General features: G+C 41.3%; 1 protein-coding gene and 1 pseudogene across 2 annotated transcripts in view; one reads left to right on the top strand and one right to left on the bottom strand.

Moving 5' to 3' along the window:
- Window positions 1–270: 270 nt before the first annotated feature.
- LOC311170572 (GSK3B-interacting protein-like) lies at window positions 271–2,300 on the bottom strand (annotated as a pseudogene). Its single transcript has 2 exons — window positions 2,260–2,300; window positions 271–813 (listed from the first exon to the last, which is right to left on the bottom strand). The product of its transcript is annotated as a GSK3B-interacting protein-like (transcript).
- Window positions 2,301–17,136: 14,836 nt separating this feature from the next.
- LOC311171072 (uncharacterized protein) overlaps window positions 17,137–21,763 on the top strand; it is a gene marked incomplete at both ends in the record, with an annotated part of 41,010 nt that continues 36,383 nt past the window's right edge. The window contains one exon of the mRNA XM_084233632.1: window positions 17,137–17,214. Within this exon, the coding sequence (XP_084089758.1) occupies window positions 17,137–17,214 (78 nt within the window). The remainder of the gene's footprint in view (window positions 17,215–21,763) is intronic.

Here is a 21,763-nt window from a genome sequence, read left to right as displayed (position 1 = left end):
AAAAAAAAAAAAAAAGTTTGCAGTTAGGTTATTTTAAATCTTATATGACTGTGCAAATCTAAAATTTCCTGTGTAAAAGAGAGTGCTGACAGAAGCAAAGCTGTAATAACAGAATGAACTACTGATTGGGCTTTGAAATGCAGAGATACTATATAAAGAAATTTGAACGTCTTAATGATAGCATCACAGCAATGGTGTAAGGATTCCCTTAATGAATCACAAACATAAGGAAAAAAACCAATTCATTAGTCAATAATGTTCCTAGTCAAAAGCCTAAATTTGAAGCAAGAAATGATAGACACAAAACCAAAGATGCTTTCTACTATGAGCATATGCAAGAATGCCAAGCCTTATGTCAACATTTTGTACTGGCAGCAGTCCTTTAGAAAAAGAAAAAGCCTAACCATGACTGTCCATCCCTTTGCAAAGCTTCCAGGCTTTGAAAAATTGTTTGTCCAAATGTTTCCCAATAGGCAGGACCCAGTGTATCCAACAAGTAGACTGTTTCATGTCAGGGTGTCTGTGAATGATGATCCATCTGGTCAAAAGCATAACCTACTACCCTAAGTTCTGCTTCAGTGAGCTCCAGGCAATATCTGTTCCTTTCTGTTTCCACATTGATAGAGACCACATCATCTACAAAACACAGGTTTTCAGAGAAACATGTTGTTACCAGCAAAGAGAACAATATTCACAACTGCTTCAACTTCTAGCCTCATCTTTCATCTCAGTTTCTTAAAACCAGTAAGCTCTAAAACTTCTTCTAATCCTGAAATTCTACATAGCTGCATGAGATTACAGTCTGTTTCCACTCTTCAAAAGGCAGGAGATGAATAAGTTGCTCATAATGGACACCAGATGAGGGTGTGCTAGAACAGCCCCTGCCCTCTACCTGTGGTGCTCCAAGCAATTATTTCCTGATTTGGATCTGAGGTTGACACAGAAGGTTCAGGCTGGACAGCTCCACCAGGACCTTCGCAGTCTGAGCCCAGGGTGCCTTCTGTCCATACCCCCCATTGCCTTGCCTGTTGTGCCATGTCCAACGTGGAGCACTCCAAGCCAGCTAGATAATCCAGCAGCTGCTCTCATATATTATAAAACAAACCTATACAGTTTACAATTCAAGGATTTTTAGTATATTCATGGATATGTGCAACCATCTCCAGTCATCACCTCCAAAGAAACCCCTGTCCTTTAGTTATCACCCTGCTATTTCCCCATCTCTCCCCAGCCCTAAGCAATTACTGCAGTCTCCATAGATATCTCTATTTGGGATTTTCACTGAATAAAATATTATTCAACTATTAAAAGGAATATATTTCTGGGTATTTACCTGAAAAACACCAAGGCACCAATTTAAAGAGAGAGATGTATCCCATGTTCATTGCATCATTATTTACAATTGCCAAGAACTAGAAACCACCTCAGTGCCCATCAACTGACAAATGGATACAGATGTGGTATGTATGCACAATGGAATACTATTCAACTATTAAAAAAAGGATTAAATCCTGCCATTTGCAACATGGATGAACCTAAAGGATATTATACTTACTGAAATTAGCCAGAGAAAGAAAGCACCATATGATTTTACTCAGATGTGGTATTCAAAGAAAAGAAGCATATGAACTAAATAAAACAAAAATAAACTTTTGGACTGCAAGACAAATTAGTGGTTTTCAGAAGAGAAGGGAGATGGAGGGACAAACTGGGACAAAGAGGACAAGTGTATAGTGAAGGAGAGAACTGGACTTTAAGTGGTGGATTTAACATAGTACACACACAGGTTGAGTTTCAACAATGTACACCTGAAACATATAATGTCATAACGCAATAGTACTTCAATTTTAAAAAATTGTTTCATCTCCCAGACTTTGCTGTGAGTGACTCTGTAAGGGTTTGGTGGTTTTAAAACTCAGTTTATAGAGCCTCCCTGGTGGTGCAAGGGGTTAAGTGTCAGCATTATGAAGCAATCCGCAGCCACTGCAGTATGAGTTAGATCCCCAGCCTGGGAGGTGACCTACATATAGCGCAGTAGACATCCCCTGTTTCGTCCACTGCTCCCTTCAGCAGTGTATTTCAGTCAATCCACCTGTTCTGCCCCCTACTCTGTTTCTGGTCTGCACCTAGCTCTTGAATGCATAAATAAATCAATCTTTAAAAAAATAAAACTCAGTTTATAATTCTACCTTAGCCTTCAGTTCCTGCTTGTTCAGAATCTCAAGGTCGGTAAGGGATAAGAGTATAGGACCTCCTTACCTAAACATGTTTAGGTCTTTCCTAAACATGCTAACAGCCATTCCTCTTACCTGCCCTTTTGAATTACCAGGGTTATGTCAGACTTTCAAAGACCCTATGGGGGCCTCCCTGGTGGTGCAGAGGTTAAACTCTCAGTTCTATGAAGCTATTGCCACAAAGCTATCGCCACCCACCACCACCACTGCATGAGTTTGATCCCGGCCAGTGAGCTAGCCCACATGGCACGGCAGATCTCTCCTATCTCACCTGCTGCTCCCCTCAGCAGTGTATTTTAGATCTGCCTGTTCTGCACCCCACTCTGTCTCTGGTGAATCCTCTCACCCCCACATCTCTGACCTACATCCTAGTTCTTCTATGCATAAATAAATAAAAATAAATCTTTAAAAAAAAAACCTTATGGAAGGTCATTTTCCAGCTATTTGTTTTTTAGGTTTTTGTTACTCTATTGTTTGCCCAGTATTATCCATCACCTAAGGTCATCTGCAATGTTAAAACACTTGTTTGTAATTGTTCCTAACAATGTCCTCTGGGGAGAGAAGACTTTTAGCTTTTAGTGTGCTCTTAGTCCTGAATGTAAAAGTCTCCCAGGGACCTATCAGACAGGTCAGGTAATAACAGTTCTCAAAGAATGAGACTAGAAAAGAGTTCCAAATACACTCTGCTCTCTCTGGGGGCTACTAAGCTGTCCCTGGAATGTGGGCTTTTATTTTTTTAAGGCTACTGCACAGCTGAAAATGGGGACTGGGACTAAAACAAGGTAATATGCTACAGAGCTCAATGTTCTTAACTAACATTCAGCCATTTTTCTCGAATAAATGGTCCCTACACAGTTACACATATTTGGTTAATTTCTAGAGTTCTAAAAATGTCAATTATGAAAATTTTTGCCAATTTTTTCATTGCCCTTATGAAGGTGAAAACTTTTGGAGATGGATATTCTGCCATTCTTACCAACATTCTCCTGCAAACTTTTTTAAGCCAAAAAAAATAATTAAATCACAGCTAAATACAAAGCTCTTGTACACAGACACCAGCATCGTAAAAATGGAGTTAGGAGTTATGAAGCAATGGAGACACAACAAAGAGCCTGCATCTTCTGCGAAATTTTCCCATAAGGCTCATTCAGAATATCCACTAATTTCCAACACTTCCTCATCCTCCTTTAATTAAACCTACTCTTCCTTAAACACCAGCACCAAGATAAATGAGAGTAAGCTAATTCAATCTCATTGATTCCCCATTTTGTTTAATCACTAGAGTTGTTTTTTAATTACTAGAATGCTTTCTACTATTTCTATTTCAAATACACCTTGACTCAGTTACAATATTTCTGCAGAAATGTCCTCTACATTCCAAACAATCAACTTTAAAGTTTTTTAACCCAAATTTATTTAGGGTTAACCCAGATTTATTAAGAAAGAATTGGTTGTATACAAATAATGGCTGAAACCAACATTACAAAACATAAGTGGTGTGGGTTTGTGGATAACCAGATACATCTGAAGGAAGTAAGACAAAGTGGATTTTGAAGGATGGAAGCGGAATTAGGAGAAATGTGGAAAGGATTATACAACCAAAAGCTTCCAGTCTGGAATTTGCATAATATGATCTAAGATCAGTGATGTTCAATGTAAAAAAGAGAAAAATATTTATATTGGGAAGATCTGGGGATGGGGAAGACAATAGAAAACTTTAAACAAGAAGCAGAAAATCTTGTACTCAACTTGTAAGACAAAGGTTCATAACCATTTTACCTCCTCTAATACAACCGAGAGATGCAATCATTCCCAGTAACAGCAATGGCTCACATTCAAGAGACCCTCAAATATGGGGATGAGGTCTTGAGAGTAGTGTCAGAATCTCTGGGAGGAAGCAGTAAGGGAAAGGAGAGGTTTCAAAAAGTCCTAGTTAAGATTCTGATATTCCTTCACCACTCACTCATCGCTACACACCTCCCTTAATGAGAATGGGAAGTCACAGGAGACCTCTGAAGAAAACACTGTTCTTTTGAAAGTGCTTCTCGCTGTATATTATGGAGTAATTGCCTAATTTCCTAAACATGAGATAAATCTATTACAGCACTCTCCCAAAATGTAATTACTAGAATAGCATCCCATAGGTGCCATCTGTACAAAAGGTTTAGTCACATAAATTTGGGAAATCCGACTTCATAGCCCTTCTATCAGAGATTTACAAACTATATTAATTAGTTCATGATAGGATCTAGGGATTTCCGCAGTAGAAAAACCTGTCCAATTTTTGTAATCCAGAATTTCCACATACTTATTTGATGGCAAATATTTTTTCTTACATAATGCTATTAACATACTAGTATTACACAGAAAAGGCTGAGACACTGGCATGGATTAGCTTCTATGTGCTTGGGTCACACGTGGCTTAAGCAAGACAATAAGGCAGGAAATGGCACTCCCCCTGCTGTCTAGAAGCCCCACTCACTATACCACTTCCTGTCCAGCTATCATTTGCCTCCTTATTTCCCCACTGCAGAGAAGAAATCAACTCCCACCCAAAGGCTTTATTCAGCTGGGGATGGTGGATCAAGGCTTCTCACCAATGTCTATCCCTGAATCTGAGTCAATTAACAGAGATGGCTAAAAGAGAAACCATTCTGGAAAACATGATGGCACTTGTGGGTCTTCCTGTGTAATTAACTAGAGAGGAAAGGGAAGGGTTGTATACAGCTGCTGAGCAAGGGACAAATGAAAAGATGAGAACAGGCCTGTCTGGGCCTGAATTAGCTACAAAAGAGGACGCCGAGACAGATGAAAATGAAAATGAGGAATGACCTCCCTGACTCTCATTTCCTTCCTCTGCAAAAAACCTAAGTGGCCTTTTAATCCGTACCCAGCACAGCTGTAGTCGGCTTTCTCCTTGAAAGCTGTGCTCTGCGCTCCCTCTGCTGGCTCTGGCATAGAATTGGATTTAAAACCAACTATAGAATAAGGGTTGTATGCCATCTACATCTCCTTTCTCAAATTTGGCTACAATTCCTAGCAAAGGTGAAAGCTAAGATCTTTTCTACTGGCAACAACAGAAAACAGGAGGTAGGAGTGGAAAGGTTAAATGAATTATTTATTGTGGAATATAGCTACCTAACTTGTGTCTACCACTGTGTGAGGTGCTGGGGATAAAAAGATTGGTGATACCTGGCCTCTGCTTTTAAGAAATTTACAAATTAGAGAGAGGAGAACAATTTAACACATTTCTCAAAAGGAATGAAACAGTACAAGACATTCTTAAAAGTGTGTTTAAACAGTGTCATTGGATAGCGACGAGGGTGGGGAACAGGTCACTCATCGTCTGAGGGTTCTCACCCAGGCGCACAATTGCAAGACCTCTCAGGCTCAGAGTCCAACAACAATAGGGTTGATTGAACAACCAAGAGATTGGGAAAAGGCAAAAGTTGTCTCACCCCAGACAGTATCTGCAGTGTCCACAAAGTCCCAAACAATGGCAGCTCATCAAAGATAAGGTGACACTGCAGCAGCCCACAGCAGCAGTGTGAAGACTGGGCCAGATGCTGGACCAAACACCCACTAACTCAACAGTGCCAGGAGGTGGTGCCGGAGAACCAGACACTGTAGTCAGCTCTTTGAGACACTGGGCCAAGCCCAATAGTGCTCCGTGCTGGTGATGCCAGAGGCAAGGCTGGAGGCAGGTGGCCTATGGAGGTGTGTAGGTCTAGAAGTCTACAAATTCTACAAATATCTGGTGAATCCCACAGATGTGTCTCTCTCTTCAGAGGCTGGGAGCAAAATCCTTCCTCTTCAAAGGTGGTCAGATAAATGTTTCCTCTTCAAAGGCCAACTGCTGCCTTCTTCGAAGGCCAAAAGAATCCTTCCTCAAAGGTGAAGAACAGGAGCCCTCTTCTTTCTTCAGAGCATGGCTGCACATTGACTTCTTCAAAGGTGATCCAACAAATCCTTCTCTCTTTAGAGACCCAGAGCAGAATGACTCAAGCCGGCTCTTGCTCTGCCTTGTATCCCCTCAGGTTTCCCCACCCATTAAGAGCAATTGGACTATATTCAATCTTAAGCATCTAACTGGACCATTTAGCAGCAGTCAGCTCATTTTCCATTTTTCAATCAAAAAATCAACTAATGAGACATACTGCAGGGGAGGAAGAGGGAGAGGGATCAGAGGGAGGGAGGAGCACAGGGAACTGAGGTGATGGTGCACGGGTGCATTGGTGAAGGAAACTCTATGGGGACTACACCTGAGGGGGTGGGGGGAAGCAAATATTGTTTAAAAGTGAACAATGATGTAAAAATCTAAAAAATATAATCTAAAAAATTAATTTTTTTTTTAAATTAACTGATGAAGTAATGAACCTGCATGGTCCATGTAGAATCCTAAAGCCAAATATAAAAGGGGAGAAAGTCCAGGCTGACCTGTACTCAGGTCAGGGTAGGCTGGTGGGTCTTTTGACTCCACAGAGCCATGGAGGGAGCAACCTCATTGGGGCTCGGGGAGGGAGGAACACCTACAAGCAGCAGGCTCAAGCCATCAAGGCTCAGCCCCCAAAAACTGTTTTGTCCTGCATCCTCTGGGAGTCACAGGGATCCAGTAACAGGATAAGCATTAAAAAAGTTCCGTAACACAAGAAAGAACTCAAAGAAACAACCTAATCTCGAAGCTCAAAGATCTAGAAAAAGAACAACAAAAAAGCCCCAAAACCAGTAGAAGAAAAGAAATAATAAAAACCAAAGCAGAAATAAATGAAATCGAAACTAAAAAAAAAAAATCCAAAAGATCAATGAAACCAAGAGCTGGTTCTTTGAAAAAATAAATAAAATAGACAAACCCCTAGCCAGACTCACAAAGGGAAAAAGGGAGAAAACACAAATAAACAGGATCATAAATGAAAGAGGAGAAATCACAACAAACACAGCAGAAATCAAAAGAATAATCAGTAACTACTATGAACAGTTATATGGAAACAAGTTCAACAATCTAGAGGAGATGGACAAATTCCTACAACTCTACAATCACCCAAAGCTAGATAAAGAAGAAATAGAACACCTAAACAGACCAATTACAAGCAGCGAAATTGAAATGCTAATCAAAAACCTCCCCAAAAACAAAAGTCCAGGACCTGATGGATTTACAAATGAATTCTACCAAACATTCAGAAACGAATTAGTGCCTATCCTTCACAAACTCTTCCAAAAAATTGAGAAGGAAGGGATAAACCCAACACGTTCTATGAAGCCAACATTACACTAATACCAAAACCGAACAAGGACAACACAAAAAAGGAAAACTACAGGCCAATCTCCCTAATGAACACTGATGCAAAAATCCTCAATAAAATTTTAGCTATCAGAATCCAACAATGTATCCATAAGATAATTCACCATGACCAAGTAGGATTCATTCCAGAGACACAAGGATGGTTCAACATCCGAAAATCAATCAACATTATCCAACACATCAACAAAAAGAAATATAAAAACCATATGATAATATCAATAGATGCTGAGAAAGCTTTCAACAAAGTGCAGCACCCATTCATGATAAAAGCCCTTGAAATTCTTGGGATACAAGGAACATACCTCAACATCATAAAGGCCATCTATGACAAGCCAACAGCCAGTATCATTCTCAATAGTGAAAAGCTGAAAGCATTTCCATTAAGATCTGGAACAAGACAAGGATGTCCACTCTCACCACTGCTTTTCAATATAATACTGGAAGTCCTAGCCAGAGCAATAAGACAAGAGAAAGACATACAAGGAATCCAAATAGGAAAAGAAGAAGTCAAACTATCACTACTTGCAGATGATATGCTAATATACATAGAGAACCCCAAAAACCCCACAGAAAAACTAATTCAACTCATCAATCAGTTCAGTAAAGTGGCAGGATACAAAATCAACACTCAAAAGTCAGTAGCCTTCCTATACACAAACAATAAATCTGAAGAAGAAATAAAAAAAAATCCCTTTTATTATCAAAACAAAAAAATTAAATACTTGGGAATAAATCTAACAAAAGAGGTAAAGGACCTATTCAAAGAAAACTATAAAACACTGTTAATGTTAAAAGAAATAGAAGAAGACACAAAGAAATGGAAAGACGTACCCTGCTCATGGATTGGAAGAATAAACATTATTAAAATGGCCATCCTACTAAAAGCAATATACAGATTCAGTGCTATTCCAATAAAAATTTCAATGTCATTCTTCAAAGAAATAGAACAATTATTGATGAAATTCATATGGAATCACAAAAAACCCCGAATAGCCAAAGCTCTCCTGAAAAAAAAAAAGAAGGGAATGGAGGTATCACACGCCCAAACTTCAAATTATACTACAAAGCCATAATCATCAAAACTGCATGGTATTGGAACAAGAACAGACACACAGACCAATGGAATCGAATAGAAAATCCAGAAATAAACCCACAGATTTATAGTCAACTAATCTTCGACAAAGGAGCAAAGAATATGCATTGTGCAAAGAAAGTTTGTTCAATAAATGGTGTTGGGAAAACTGGGTCGCTACATGCAAAAGAATGAAGCTTGACTACTACCTCATACCATACACAAAAACCAACTCAAAATGGATTAAAGAACTAGACATAAGACCTGAAACCATAAAATATATAGAAGGAAATATAGGCAAAACACTACATGATATGCACATCAAAGACATCTTTACAGACACATCACCCAAAGCAGTGATAGTGAAGGCAAAGATAAACAGCTGGGACTACATCAAATTAAAGAGCTTCTGCACAGCAAAAGAGACAATAACAAAAACAAAGAGAAACCCCACCAACTGGGAGAACATTTTTGCACACAACACTAATGATAAAGGACTGATCACAAAAATCTACAAAGAGCTGATGAGACTCAACAAAAACAAAGAAAATAATCCAGTCAAAAAATGGGCAGAAGAGCTAAAAAGAAACTTCTCTGAAGAGGAAATGCAAATGGCCAACAGGCATATGAAAAAATGTTCAACATCACTTGGAATCAGGGAAATGCAAATCAAAACTACCATGAGATACCATCTTACACCAGTGAGAATGGCACATATTAAAAAAACTAGCAACAACAAATGTTGGCGAGGGTGTGGAGAAAAAGGAACTCTCTTGCACTGTTGGTGGGAGTGCAAACTGGCCCAACCACTATGGAGAGCTGTGTGGAGATTTCTGGACCTACTAAACATAGAGCTTCCATATGATCCAGCAATTCCACTCCTAGGTATTTACCCAAAGGACACAGAAACATCTATTCCAAAGAGCACCTGCACCCCTATGTTTATAGCAGCACTGTTCGCAATAGCTAAGCTTTGGAAACAACCCAAATGCCCAAAAATAGATGACTGGATCAAGAAGATGTGGTACATATACACCATGGAATATTACTCAGCATTCAAAAAAGATAAACACATGCAATTTGCAGCAACATGGATGGCGCTGGAAGGGATCATGCTCAGCGAAATAAGCCAGAAAGAAAAAGAAAAATACCGGATGGTCTCACTCATAGCAGGAATCTAGAAAACCTAAATAAGGGACCAGGAAAATGAATAACTATAAGAAAGTAAAAATCAAAATCAACAAACAACTATGAACCAGAGACACTCTATGGGGTGTGGGGGGCGGGGAGGGGAGGAATTGGGGTCAAAATAAGGGGGTTGCAATTGTATGGGGAATATAAAAATAAAATTTATAATTAAAAATAAAATAAAAATTGTAAAAAAAGAAATAAAAATTACCTTTTAATTGCTTCAAAAAAAAGAAAAGTTCTGTAACATGTGCCTTTCATGATGACTCAGATATGCTTACTGAACCTATAGAGAGACACCTCACACAGATAGGCTGTGTGCTTTCTTAAATGTGCATCTTATTGGATAGTTATGTTTACATGACAATATAACATGTTTCATTATGACCTCTAATAGCCATCCATTATCTAATACCTACTAGGGAACAATCATAATATATTTTATGTATGGTAAATTCATAAAATAAAAATAACTCATTTTATGAATTATGTTCATATAAGCCTAACAAAGAAACTAAGGTTCAGCAATGCCAAGATTATTCAACTACAAAGTGCCAAAGTTAGAATTCAAGACCAGGTCTCCTTGACTCCAAAGTTCTTCCATTTCTTCCCAATATATTGTCCAGTTTCTACAGATATCATTGCCACCCGAGAGTCCACTCCACTGGTTGTTGAGTATCGTGGAAAAGCTTAACATCAAAGACAACAATAGTATATTATCTCACATTGAGCAAAACACTATATGCTCTAGGGGAAAACCTCTGGCCTTAGAGAGTTTACAATATAATGGATCAGGCTCTATATACAAAATTAATTACATAGAGCGGGTAGATTTTCTACATGCCGAAAATAGTTTGAGATCATAATGGGGAACGAATTCCATTAACAAGAACAGCCAAGGGTCTCCCCGGTGGCGCAGTGGTTGAGCGTTGGGTTGCGAAGCTGCCCGAAGCCTCCGCGGCGCCGGTTCGATCCCCAGCCGCCGGAGGGTCCCCGCATGGCGTGCAGACCTCTCCTGCCGCCGGCTGCTCCCCTCAGCAGTGTACTTCGGTCCTTCTGCCTGCTCTGCTCCCCGCTCTGGCTCTGGTGAATTCTCCCACCCTCCCGTGCTTCTGACTGTACCCAGTGCTTGTATAAATAAATAAATAAATCTTTAAAAAAAAAAAAAAAACCAAGAACAGCCAAGCAATTCCAGAATTTATCAAGTTATTATGAAGAAACTGACAGAAATTTCACAGAAATATATAATCCAGAATGAAAAAAAAAGACAACCCAGGTACCTAAATGGGAGGATTCAATATTATAAATATATTCATTCTCTCTAATTTGTTAATTTTAAAGCAATTAAATTTACAGTTATTGAATTATTGTGATATCAGCACAGAGATTGCTTACAAATAAACTCTAAAATCTACTTACCAGTATTCAAGTGGCAATTTAGTGTTTGGTAAAAGTGGTATTTCATATTAGTGGAGGAGTCAATAAGTGGTATGAAACAACCAGCCATACCTTTGGGAAAACACAAATTACTATCCCACAGAAGACACAAAAACAAATTCCAGGCGAATTAAAGATTTTAGCATTAGGGCCTCCCTGGTGGCGCAAGGGTTAAGTTAAGCACCACACTGTGGGGCCATCTGCAGCCTCTGCAGCAAGAGTTCTATCCCAGGCTGGCCAGGGAGATTGATTTATTTATCCAAGAACCGGGGTACAGGTCAGATGTGCGGGAGGGTGAGAGGATTCACCAGAGACAGAGCAGGGAACAGAACAGGCAGACTGACGAAGTACACTGCTAAGGGGTGCAACGGGCAAGACAGGAGAGGTCTGCCACGCCACGTGGGTATCTCCACAGCCAGTGGGGATTGAACTGGCACTGCAGTGGCTGCAGACAGCTTCACAGTGCTGCACTCAACCTGCTGTGCCACCAGGGAGGACCAAAGAGAACATATTTAGAAAAAAAAACAAAAAACAGATTTCAGCAAAATATGATTGAATGTATTCATCAATGTTAAACATTAAAGTACATAAAAAAGAAAAGGCAAATATAAATTAGATTATCATAATGGTTATTCTTATGGGGTGGTAAAAATAGACTTCTACAACTGTAGTGTTTGAATTTCGACAAAGTAACACACCACAAGAAAAAAATTACAAAAACATTTCCATTTTGAAGGACAAGCAGAAGAGTACTCTTTACAGAAGAACTTCAATACTTGATAAGAAGCGTCCTAAATTAGTAAGTGCATGAACGTCTCCAGCTTGTGGAATGCTTACAAACTCCCCAGTGATACAAGAAATTAAATGATTCAGAAATTACTGACTTTTCCTTTTGAGAAAATAATCTCTAAAAAACAATGACCATATTTTCACTAATAGATGAAAGTAATCATGAGATACAATTTTTTTTTATTAATTAACATTAATTAAGGTAATATTTGGATACCCCTATCAGGTATTGCAACCGTAGTATACCCACCAGCAATTCACCTATAGTCCTCCAACACAGTCCACTGTATTTTGTACCCTCTTTGCTCTTGCTTTTCCTTACCCCCTCTCCATCTTGGTGCTTCAGTTCTGTATTCAGCTGTCACGGCGTAGTTTTTAAGCCCAAAAGCTTGTTTTAAAAGAAACCAGCAGGGCCTCCCCGGTGGCACAGCAATTGAGCGCTGGGTTGCGAAGCTGCCCGCAGCCTCTGCAGCGCCGGTTCGATTCCCGGCTGCTCCCCGGCCACTGGAGGAGGGTCCCGCATGGCACGCAGACCTCTCCTGCCGCCCGCTGCTCCCCTCAGCAGTGTACTTCAGTCCTTCTGCCTGCTCTGCTCCCCGCTCTGGCTCTGGTGAATTCTCTCACCCTCCCGCGCTTCTGACTGTACCCAGTGCTTGTATAAACAGAACAAACAAATAAATAAATAAATAAAGCATGCCTCTAAATAAATAAATAAATAAAAATACAGAATTTCTAAAAAAAAAAAAAGAAAGAAAGAAACCAGCAATAGTGAAATGTCCCATGTTTCTCCTTCACAGGAATCCAGCTTATCAACACTCTTTCCTCTCCATCCTCAAGGTCCTATTAAACTATCAAGAAAAAGATGGAAATACCTGTGATGTTTCATATTACCTGTTGTGGTTTTTATTCTGTTATTCTTTTAACATAAAAATAGAGAACAAAAAATGGAGGATGCAGAATGGCAGGTGAAAAAGCAGGGAAAGAGGGCATATTTGGAAAGAAAAGATTTGGGACAGCAGAAGCCAACACTGTGGTGATAATTAGGGAAGATGCCTAGGGTGACAGGAGGTGCCCCACCTAGACTTGCTAGAATTTCTACCCACTGGAGAAGGGCGGAGTCCTCAAAAAGCAATCCAGTTAGATAGCAGCCCTGCTGGAAGATGAAGGGTAATTGAGTGTGGTGATGAAAAGATTCTCAATAAACAGGGGATGCAACAGCTTACTTCCCAGTGAAGTGAAGCCCAAGAGCTCCTCCCCGGAGATTAACAAGGTAACGGGACGACAGGAGGACTGGCAGCTTGGTGTGTCGGCCAGAAGCTTGAGATGCCTCAGAATGGCATGAAGGAGGAGGGAGAAGTTTTCTTTGCCCCAAGAGAGCCACAAAGTGGCCGAGAGAGAACCAGAATGCTAGAGGGGAACTTCACGTTCCAAGTGCAGTGCGTGAACTGATGACTACAGACAGGAAGAAAACAAACACTGCAGCAGATGTCACTTTAGAGAGATGAAGACCAAGAATCACACAAGTTCTTCCCCTCCCCAAAGATACACACACACACACACACACACACACACACCCCACATAGAAAGAAGGGAAGGGGAAATCCTGAGTTAACTGAGGAAACCTGGTGTTGAAAAGATTGGCCTCAGATATCAGGTAAAGTGGGGCTCAAATTTTACATGGCTATGGGCTTGGGTTAGTGGATTGCACAAAGGGAACTCACCACACCTGCCTCACGGGACTGTTTTCATATGACAAGGTGAGACAGAGATGGGGGAGCTCCCACAAATACACCTCTCCAACAATCACATGCTTGTTGTCATTAAAACTAAGGCTTTCATTGCCCAATCACTTTCAGCTTCACTATTCACTAAGTAGCACAGCAATGTGGCCAAGTTTATTCGACTTATTTTTACTGTAAGCAAAAATACACCAAAACATTACTTTGAAATTATCATTTTTTCATTTTTCCACATATAAGTAATGTGACCCCAGATTTTAATTCAGATGTTCCACCTGTAACATGTGGCCATTACAGCTAAGGTAATAAGACACATTGATTCAAGATTTCCTTTCTATAGGAGAATACATGATTTAACAAGGCATCTTTCTCAGGAGCCACAGTCCAGACCAGTTTTGCTGCCTGTTTGTCAAATCCAATTTGATTGCTCTGAGTTAAAACAAACTCAATTGACTACCTGTCTTCATCTCCTGCCAGGCCCACGAAGGACATCGATTGTTTCTCCTTTAAAGGATATTATTGGTATCAAGAAAGTAATCCTCATAAATGTATTTATAACAATAAGGATTACAACTGTGCATGTGTTGCATGCTAAGCTTTCTGCATAATTACTTAATTTAAATTTGACAATTTCCCATTTTATAAACTGAAAACTGAGTCTCCTAAAGATGAGGTTAAAACAAGGGCACAAAAGTAGGCAAAACACCTACTTTTGAATCCAAATTTGTCGAACTGCATTCTACTATACCACAATGCCTTGCTAATGAAAATTTATAATTTATAAAGTTTGTCTTTTCTCCAGAGAAAATATTTGCATTTACATCATACATTCAAAAGGCTAATATCCAAGATTTGCAAAGAATGTGTACAACTCAGCAACAACAGAACAGTTAAACAGATACTTCCGCAAAGAAGATATACAGATTGCCAACAGCACATGAAAAATGCTATATCATCAGAGAAATGCAAATCAAAAGCACATAAGTTACCACCTCACACCCATGAGAAGGACCCATATGAAAAAATATTTTTAAAAGCAGAAGCAACTAATGTTAGTGAGGGTATGGAGAAAAAGGAACACTCATACATTGTAGATTGGTCTAGCCCCTATAGACAGTGGTATGGAGGTTCCTCAAAGTATTAAAAACCGATGGACACATGATCTAGCAACCTATTCCTAGGTATCTAACTGAAGAATACAAAGACATTAATTCAAAGGAATACAAGCCCTCTTATGTTCATTGCAGCTAATTACAAGAACCAAGTTATCATAAGGCAAGCTAGCCAATGTCCAAAAGGTGAATGAATTAACAAGATATGGTATATATACAGAATGGACAACTACTCAGATATAAGAAAGATAAATCTTGCCATTTGCAATAGCATGGGTATAGAGGAGGGGGTTATGCAAAGTGAAATAAACAGAAGAATAGCATATACTGGATGGTTTCACGCAAATATGGGACATAAAGAAACAATGGACTAGACAAAACAAAACAAAAACCCTAGAAATCTGACTGCAGAATTAAGGCTAAGAAAAGGGAAGGGTGATGAGAGGTGGCAGCAAAGAGAGGAGAGGGTCAAGGATCTTTGCTGAAGCCTGTACGTGCTCTCGTGGTTGGGAACGGTGTGGTGGGTGACACACATCCGAAGAGGTGTGAATTGATTCCCCGAAATCACATACAATGTTATAAACCAAATGTTACTGCAATAAAAATTTATTCCATTTTATTTTTTCTTAAGATTTATTTATTTATACAAGCACTGGGTACCGTCAGAAGCGCGGGAGAGTGAGAGAATTCACCAGAGCCAGAGCGGGGAGCAGAGCAGGCAGAAGGACCGAAGTACACTGCTGAGGGAAGCAGCGGGCGGCAGGAGAGGTCTGCGCGCCATGTGGGACCCTCCCTGGTGACCGGGGATCGAACCGGCGCAGCAGAGGCTGCAGGAAGCTTCGCAGCCCAGCACTCAACCGCTGCGCCACCAGGGGGAGCCCTATTCCACTTTTTAAACATAAAAAGTTTTAAGACTCAAGGTCGAGGATAATCATCTTTGTAGCAGCCCTACCAATCTCATCTCCCACCCACTCTATCACATAGCTTTCCTCAGCCACACTCCTCTCTAGCCATTATCCAAACCCACCCGCCACTTTCAATGCGTTACAGTGGCTGTTCCCTCTGCTTAGACAGACCTATCTTTCCTCCCCACCGAGAGAATTCCAACCCATCCTCAGTCAGACAGCGACTTTGAAGATTTTGCTTCCCCTCCCCAGTAGAACCAGCCGTCTCTCATTCCAGCTTCTGCAATATTATCTTTCATCATAGCACATACGTATCATTTAAGATTGACATCTGTCGGGCCTCCCTGGTGGCGCAAGGGGTAAAGCACCGCACTCTGAAGCAATAGCAACCTCTGCAGCACGAGTTCGATCCCCTTCCCGCCAGGGAGCAACCCACATGGCGCAGCAGACCCCTCCTAACTCTCGCTGCTCCCCTCAGCAGTGTATTTCAGTCAGTCTGCCCGTTCTGTTCCCCACTCTGTCTCGGGTGAATCCCCTCACCCCCAGCATCTCTAGTCCACACCCCAGCTCTTGTATGCATAAATAAATAAAATAAATTTTGAAAAAATTGACATCTGTCTGCTTGAACTTCTGCAACCTCTACTCGTGTCTGGGGGCTACCTGTTTGCACACCTGGTAATCTAAGGCACCTAGCGCTTAGTAGGAGTTCAACCAAAGCTTGCGAGGAAAGGGATGAATTCCATTTTTTTAAAGATTTTATTTATTCATTTATTTAATTATACAAGCACTGGGTACAGTCAGAAGCGCGGGAGGGTGAGAGAATTCACCAGAACCAGAGCGGGGAGCAGAGCAGGCAGAAGGACCGAAGCACACTGCTGAGGGGAGCAGCGGGCGGCAGGAGAGGTCTGCGCGCCATGTGGGACCCTCCTCCGGTGGCCGGAGAGCAGCCGGGGCTCGAACTGGCACCGCAGAGGCTGCGGGCCCCTTCGCAACCCAGCGCTCAACCGCTGCGCCACCGGGGAGGCCCTGAATTCTATTTTAAATCGCGGTCTATATTTTACATCTCCAAGACTGTGACTGGAGCAAGGTAGGTTAACACTTTGAAGGCAAGTGGCTCTTAAATAATTTTAAGGAAAACCACAAAGGGCTTCACTCACCCCACGCAAGTTTTTCCGAAGACCTCGCTCGGGTCTCACCACAAGCTCAGCACAGTCCAGATCCGCCCCGCCTCCCTCCCTGCCAATCAGCAGCTCCTTGCGCCTGCGCAGACGGCGCCCTTCCCCAGAGCCCCGCCCCAGTCGCCGGAGCAGTCGCGGGCAGTTAAGTTGGGCAAGGGCGTTTCCGTCACTGACCCGCCAACTATGACGATCACTTATAGCTGCATTGCTAACGGAAGAGCGGTCCTAGCGGAGCTGGCCCTGACCGGCGGCTCCTATCAGGTACGCCTGGGTCGACGCGGCCGCCCGGGCAGGTTCCGCTTTTCAAAAGTGGCGCCCACGGGACCTGTCCCTCACGAAGCGACGTTGAGGGGCAGCCGGGAGCGGGCCGTGGAGGCGTGAGGTGCCGCCCCGCGGAGGGCCACGCTGCGCGAGAAGCCACGCCCACGCGCCAGAAGCCACGCCCACGCGCGCAGCCGAGCCTGCGGGACGGCGAATGCCGGGCTGGAGCCCCTCGCGCTGTGGACGGCGGAGCCGCAAGTGCGCCACCCGGCGGTCAGTGTTGGTGCTGCACGCAACCCATTTAGGATGATGTGCAGCCGCGTTGAATTCCCGAAGCCCTTAACAGATTTTTTTCTATCCCCGCGGAGAATTGGTGTGCAGTTTAATGCACATTTATTAAACAAGTGTTAACTGCAAAATCCCGGGAGACAGGTGTGGGGGTTGCAGCAGTACCAGAAAACACTGCCTGGAGTTTGTCCCTTGATGTCCTTTATGTCCTTTATGTCCAAGTTGTCCTGTAGTTTAAAGCGCATTTTAGTGGAGGTAGAGCAACGTTGCTTCCAAGGCACTCGACAACCACAGAGGCGGTGATGATTAGAGTTCTTAACTTAAAAGCCCTGTAAGATTCGTAGTCTGGCACAGGAAAAGGAATGGGTACTCCATGCAGAGGGAACAAATGGGGTGTGCTTGGGAAATCTGTCTAACCTCATAGTGGCTCGTACATGTAATCACATTATATAGGGGCTGAAGGTGAAGTCATGAAAGTGAGCAGAAAATGGTTAAAGAATTGTCCTATATTCAGTTCTTATCCTAGAGAAACCAGGGAACAATTGAAGATTTATAAATAGAGGAATAGCAAAACCTAATTCATCTGCTGAAAAGTGTGGTCTGGTTACAACGTGGAAGGTGTATTAGAGAACAAGTTAGGACGGTATTGTTACTATTGTTTGTATAAATGCTGTAAAGGCCAGATGCTGGCAATGAATGGTGCAGACGGAAATGAGGGGGCAGATCTTAAATACTAAACCTTCAAAATTAGTGGCTGGCGGAATATTTGCGATAAGGGACAGGATCGTGGCTAGGATAAATCTCAATTTTTGTTCTTTTTCTTCTTTGCCCCAACTTTGTTGATGTATAACTGACATATAAATTTAAGGTGTACAACATGGTGATTTGTCAATTTTTTTCCTTAGATGGCATTTAGCAAGATAGAAACTATACACAGAAGAGCAGAAATGTAGGGGAAGGAGTTAGAGGGAAAGCAGGGGTAGAAAGTACAGTTTGAAACAGTTTGGATTTTGTTGCCTATTGGAAATGACCAGTCTGTTTGTGTACTTATTCCCGAGCTTATTCTCAAAACATTTAAGTCATAAAAATGCCCAATAGGTATAACTCAGAGAGTCATGGCGAACAGTTAAAGATAGTAGCAGTGGGCAAGATTGTATAGAAAAGCACAGAAAGTGAGGAGGGTAGTGGAGGGGAGCACAAGGTAGGACACTGTTTAAGAATAGAATACAGAGGTAGTTTCCTGAAAGACAAAAGAAGAAAATTACAAGCATGTGTCTCATGCCCCAAAGAAATTTAACAAGATCTAAAAGGTGTTTATTAAACTAAACAATTAGGAGATGATATATGAGTTTACTATTAGTTGTTTGGAACAAGTGGTAGAGACAAAACCCAGATTGCTTTAGGCCAAGTGAATGGGAAATGAGGAAGGAGTTAGACTGCTCATTCAAGAATTTAGAGGGCCTCCCCTGGTGGTGCAGGCGGTGGAGCGTGGGACTGTGAAGCTGTCTGCAGCCTCTGCAGGGCCAGTTAGATCCCACATGGCACGGCAGACCTCTCCTGTCTGGCCTGCTGCTCCCCTCAGCAGTGTATTTAGTCAGTCTGCCTGTTCTGTTCCCCTCTCTGTCTCTGGTGAATCCTCTCACCTCCTGTGCATCTGTCCTGTACCCCGGTTCTTGTATAAAAAAAATTTAGAAAGGGGGGCCTCCCTGGTGGTTCAAGGGGTTAAGACAACCTATGAAGCTATCCTCAACCACTGCAGCACAACCACAAGTTTGATCCCCGGCCAGGGAGCTGACCCACTTGGCACAGTAGACCTCTCCTGTCTCACCCTGCTCCCCTCAGCAGTGTATTTCAGTCAATCTGCCTGTTCTGTTCCCCACTCTGTCTCTGGTGAATCCTCTCACCCCCCATACCTCTGGCCTGTATCCCAGTTCTTATATGCATAAATAAATCAATCTTTAAAAAAAATAATTTAGAAAGGGAATGATAAGGTGAAAGAAGAAACATGATCCGTTTTTTAATAGAGGAAAAGCTTTCACATATATGTAGACTAATGGGAAGGAGAAGAGATTGAAGATATAAGAGAGGAGGGGGCTATTGGCAGAGAAAGACCTGAATGAGCACAGATGATGAAATCCAATGTGGCCATAGAGAAGTGAGCCTTGCATTCCCTCTTTTGGGGAAAGGAAGGATTTGGATATAGAGATACAGAACTTAGTCTCCTTATGGGACTTTCCTCTTTGCCAATCCTTTTAATTTTGTGTTCCTCAGGAGTCTAACTTCAATCAAGTTAAAAACTTGTCACATTTATTCATATCCATGAACCCCTTTATTTTGACCACTACCAAATTTACTTCAAAAATAATCTCTAAATGTAGTTATATTGCCTAATAGAATTTAAAACTTATGTCTCAAACTAAAATATTTACCTTTCATAATAGATCCCTCCTGGTGTATTTCTAATCTTGCTGAGTAGTTCTACTGAGCTATTCAAGCTGAAATGGAGTCATCTTCAAGTTTTTTCTCTTTTTCACTTTCACATGTGTTCGTTTGTCACCAGGTATTATCAGTTAGTTCTGTCTACTGAATATATCTCGAATCCTTCCCCTGTTTCTAAACATGTCTTCATCTAGACCCTCAGTTCTTCTCACCAGGATTATTGAACATGCCCACCAACTCATATCCTAGATTTCAGCCTTGTCCCTCTCAAAACCAGCATCAAATGGTTCAAATGGTTATTCCTAAAAGCAAACCTGATTGTGTTACTCCCCCACTTAAAATCATTTTGTATACATGACTGCATTCTGAATAAAACCCGTCTTCCTTAGTCTGGCATTCAAGGCTCTCCCTGATAGGGCTTTTCCATGTTTATCTCCTCTTCCCTACATATCCCTCTGCTACAGCCATCAGGAACTTCATGCTGTGCTCCAGTCTCACTAAGGTCCCCACTTTGAATCTCCTGTCCTACCTTCCTGGCACCTGCTTTCCTCCACCCTTTAGCAGTATAACCTCTTCTGAGCTTTGAGACTTTTCTCAGTTCTTCCTAGAACTGTTCTCTATGCCCAGAAATTTGTATCCCCTTTATCAAACTACTTACCAGGCTGAATTGGGATCTTCTTTACTTCTCTGTCTCTGTCATTAGACTTCTTCAGGACAGGGACTGTCTTCATCTCTGTACATAGTAGGTTTTCAGTAAACATTTTTTCATTTATTGACAGGGAAGAAAGAAAATTGAAGGAGTTCATAAGCTCAATGGCCTCTCTTTATGAAGTATGCAGGAAGGTAAGGAAATGTAAGGGGGTAGAGCAGTATACAATTGGAGGAAATAATTAAAGGTTTGGAAAGACTTCTATGCAGATAGCTGCCCAGGAAAAGAAAAAGGATGACAAAGAACTTGAAGAAACAGGGTTGTCATATCTTTCCTCAATGTTAAATACCAATGTCACAAATATTTCATATTCATTAGAAAAACATTAGGTTTTTGCCCAACTGCAGAGAGAAATTAATTTTGAAGTAGATTTAGCAGTGATCAAAATAAAGGAGTCCATGGAGGTGAATAAATGTGTCAAGTTAGAAGAGGACTAAAGTTAGGATCCTGAGGAATATAGCATTTAAGGAATTGGCAAAAAGAAAAGTCCCAGGAGGAGACTAAGTTCTATAGCTTTATATCCACAAAGCTTAATCATGAGATCAAATCAGCTGTTCTTAGGGGTCCTATTGCTGGACAGGATTCTAGAGATTATCCTTCCCAGTCCCTTCATTCTTTGAAGAAACAGACCCAGACAACTCATTTTTTTTCTTTTTCTGCCACTACCATCCTTTATATTCTCTTCAACCCTTTCTCCCTCACTCTCCCTCTTAGGTTCAGAAATCTCACTTAGTTTATTGATGACCACTAGATTTTACTTTGTTGAATTGTCTGCTATATAAATGTTCAGTATCTGTCATTTTGACTTGTCATATTCCATTAATTCCCTCCATTGCTGTATCTGTCATTTTGACTTGTCATATTCCATTAATTCCCTCCATTGCTCTATTATTGACATGTCATCTTTCTTTACAGCTGGGCAGTATTCCATAGTATGGATACACAACATCTTGATCTGGTCTTTTTTTCAGTTGCCATTTAGGTTACTTCCATGTCTTCACAATTATAAATAGTACCACAATAAACATTGTAGAATATATAGTTGTTTTAGTTGAGAGTTTCACATTCTTTGAATAGATGTCGAGGAATGGGATTGCTTGGTCGTGTAGTATT

Source organism: Talpa europaea (genome assembly GCF_964194135.1).
Source record: "Talpa europaea genome assembly, chromosome: 5".
Taxonomy (NCBI): Eukaryota; Metazoa; Chordata; class Mammalia; order Eulipotyphla; family Talpidae; genus Talpa; species Talpa europaea.
The sequence above is the reverse complement of the archived record's forward strand: the minus strand, read 5'-3'. Positions and strand labels throughout refer to the sequence as shown.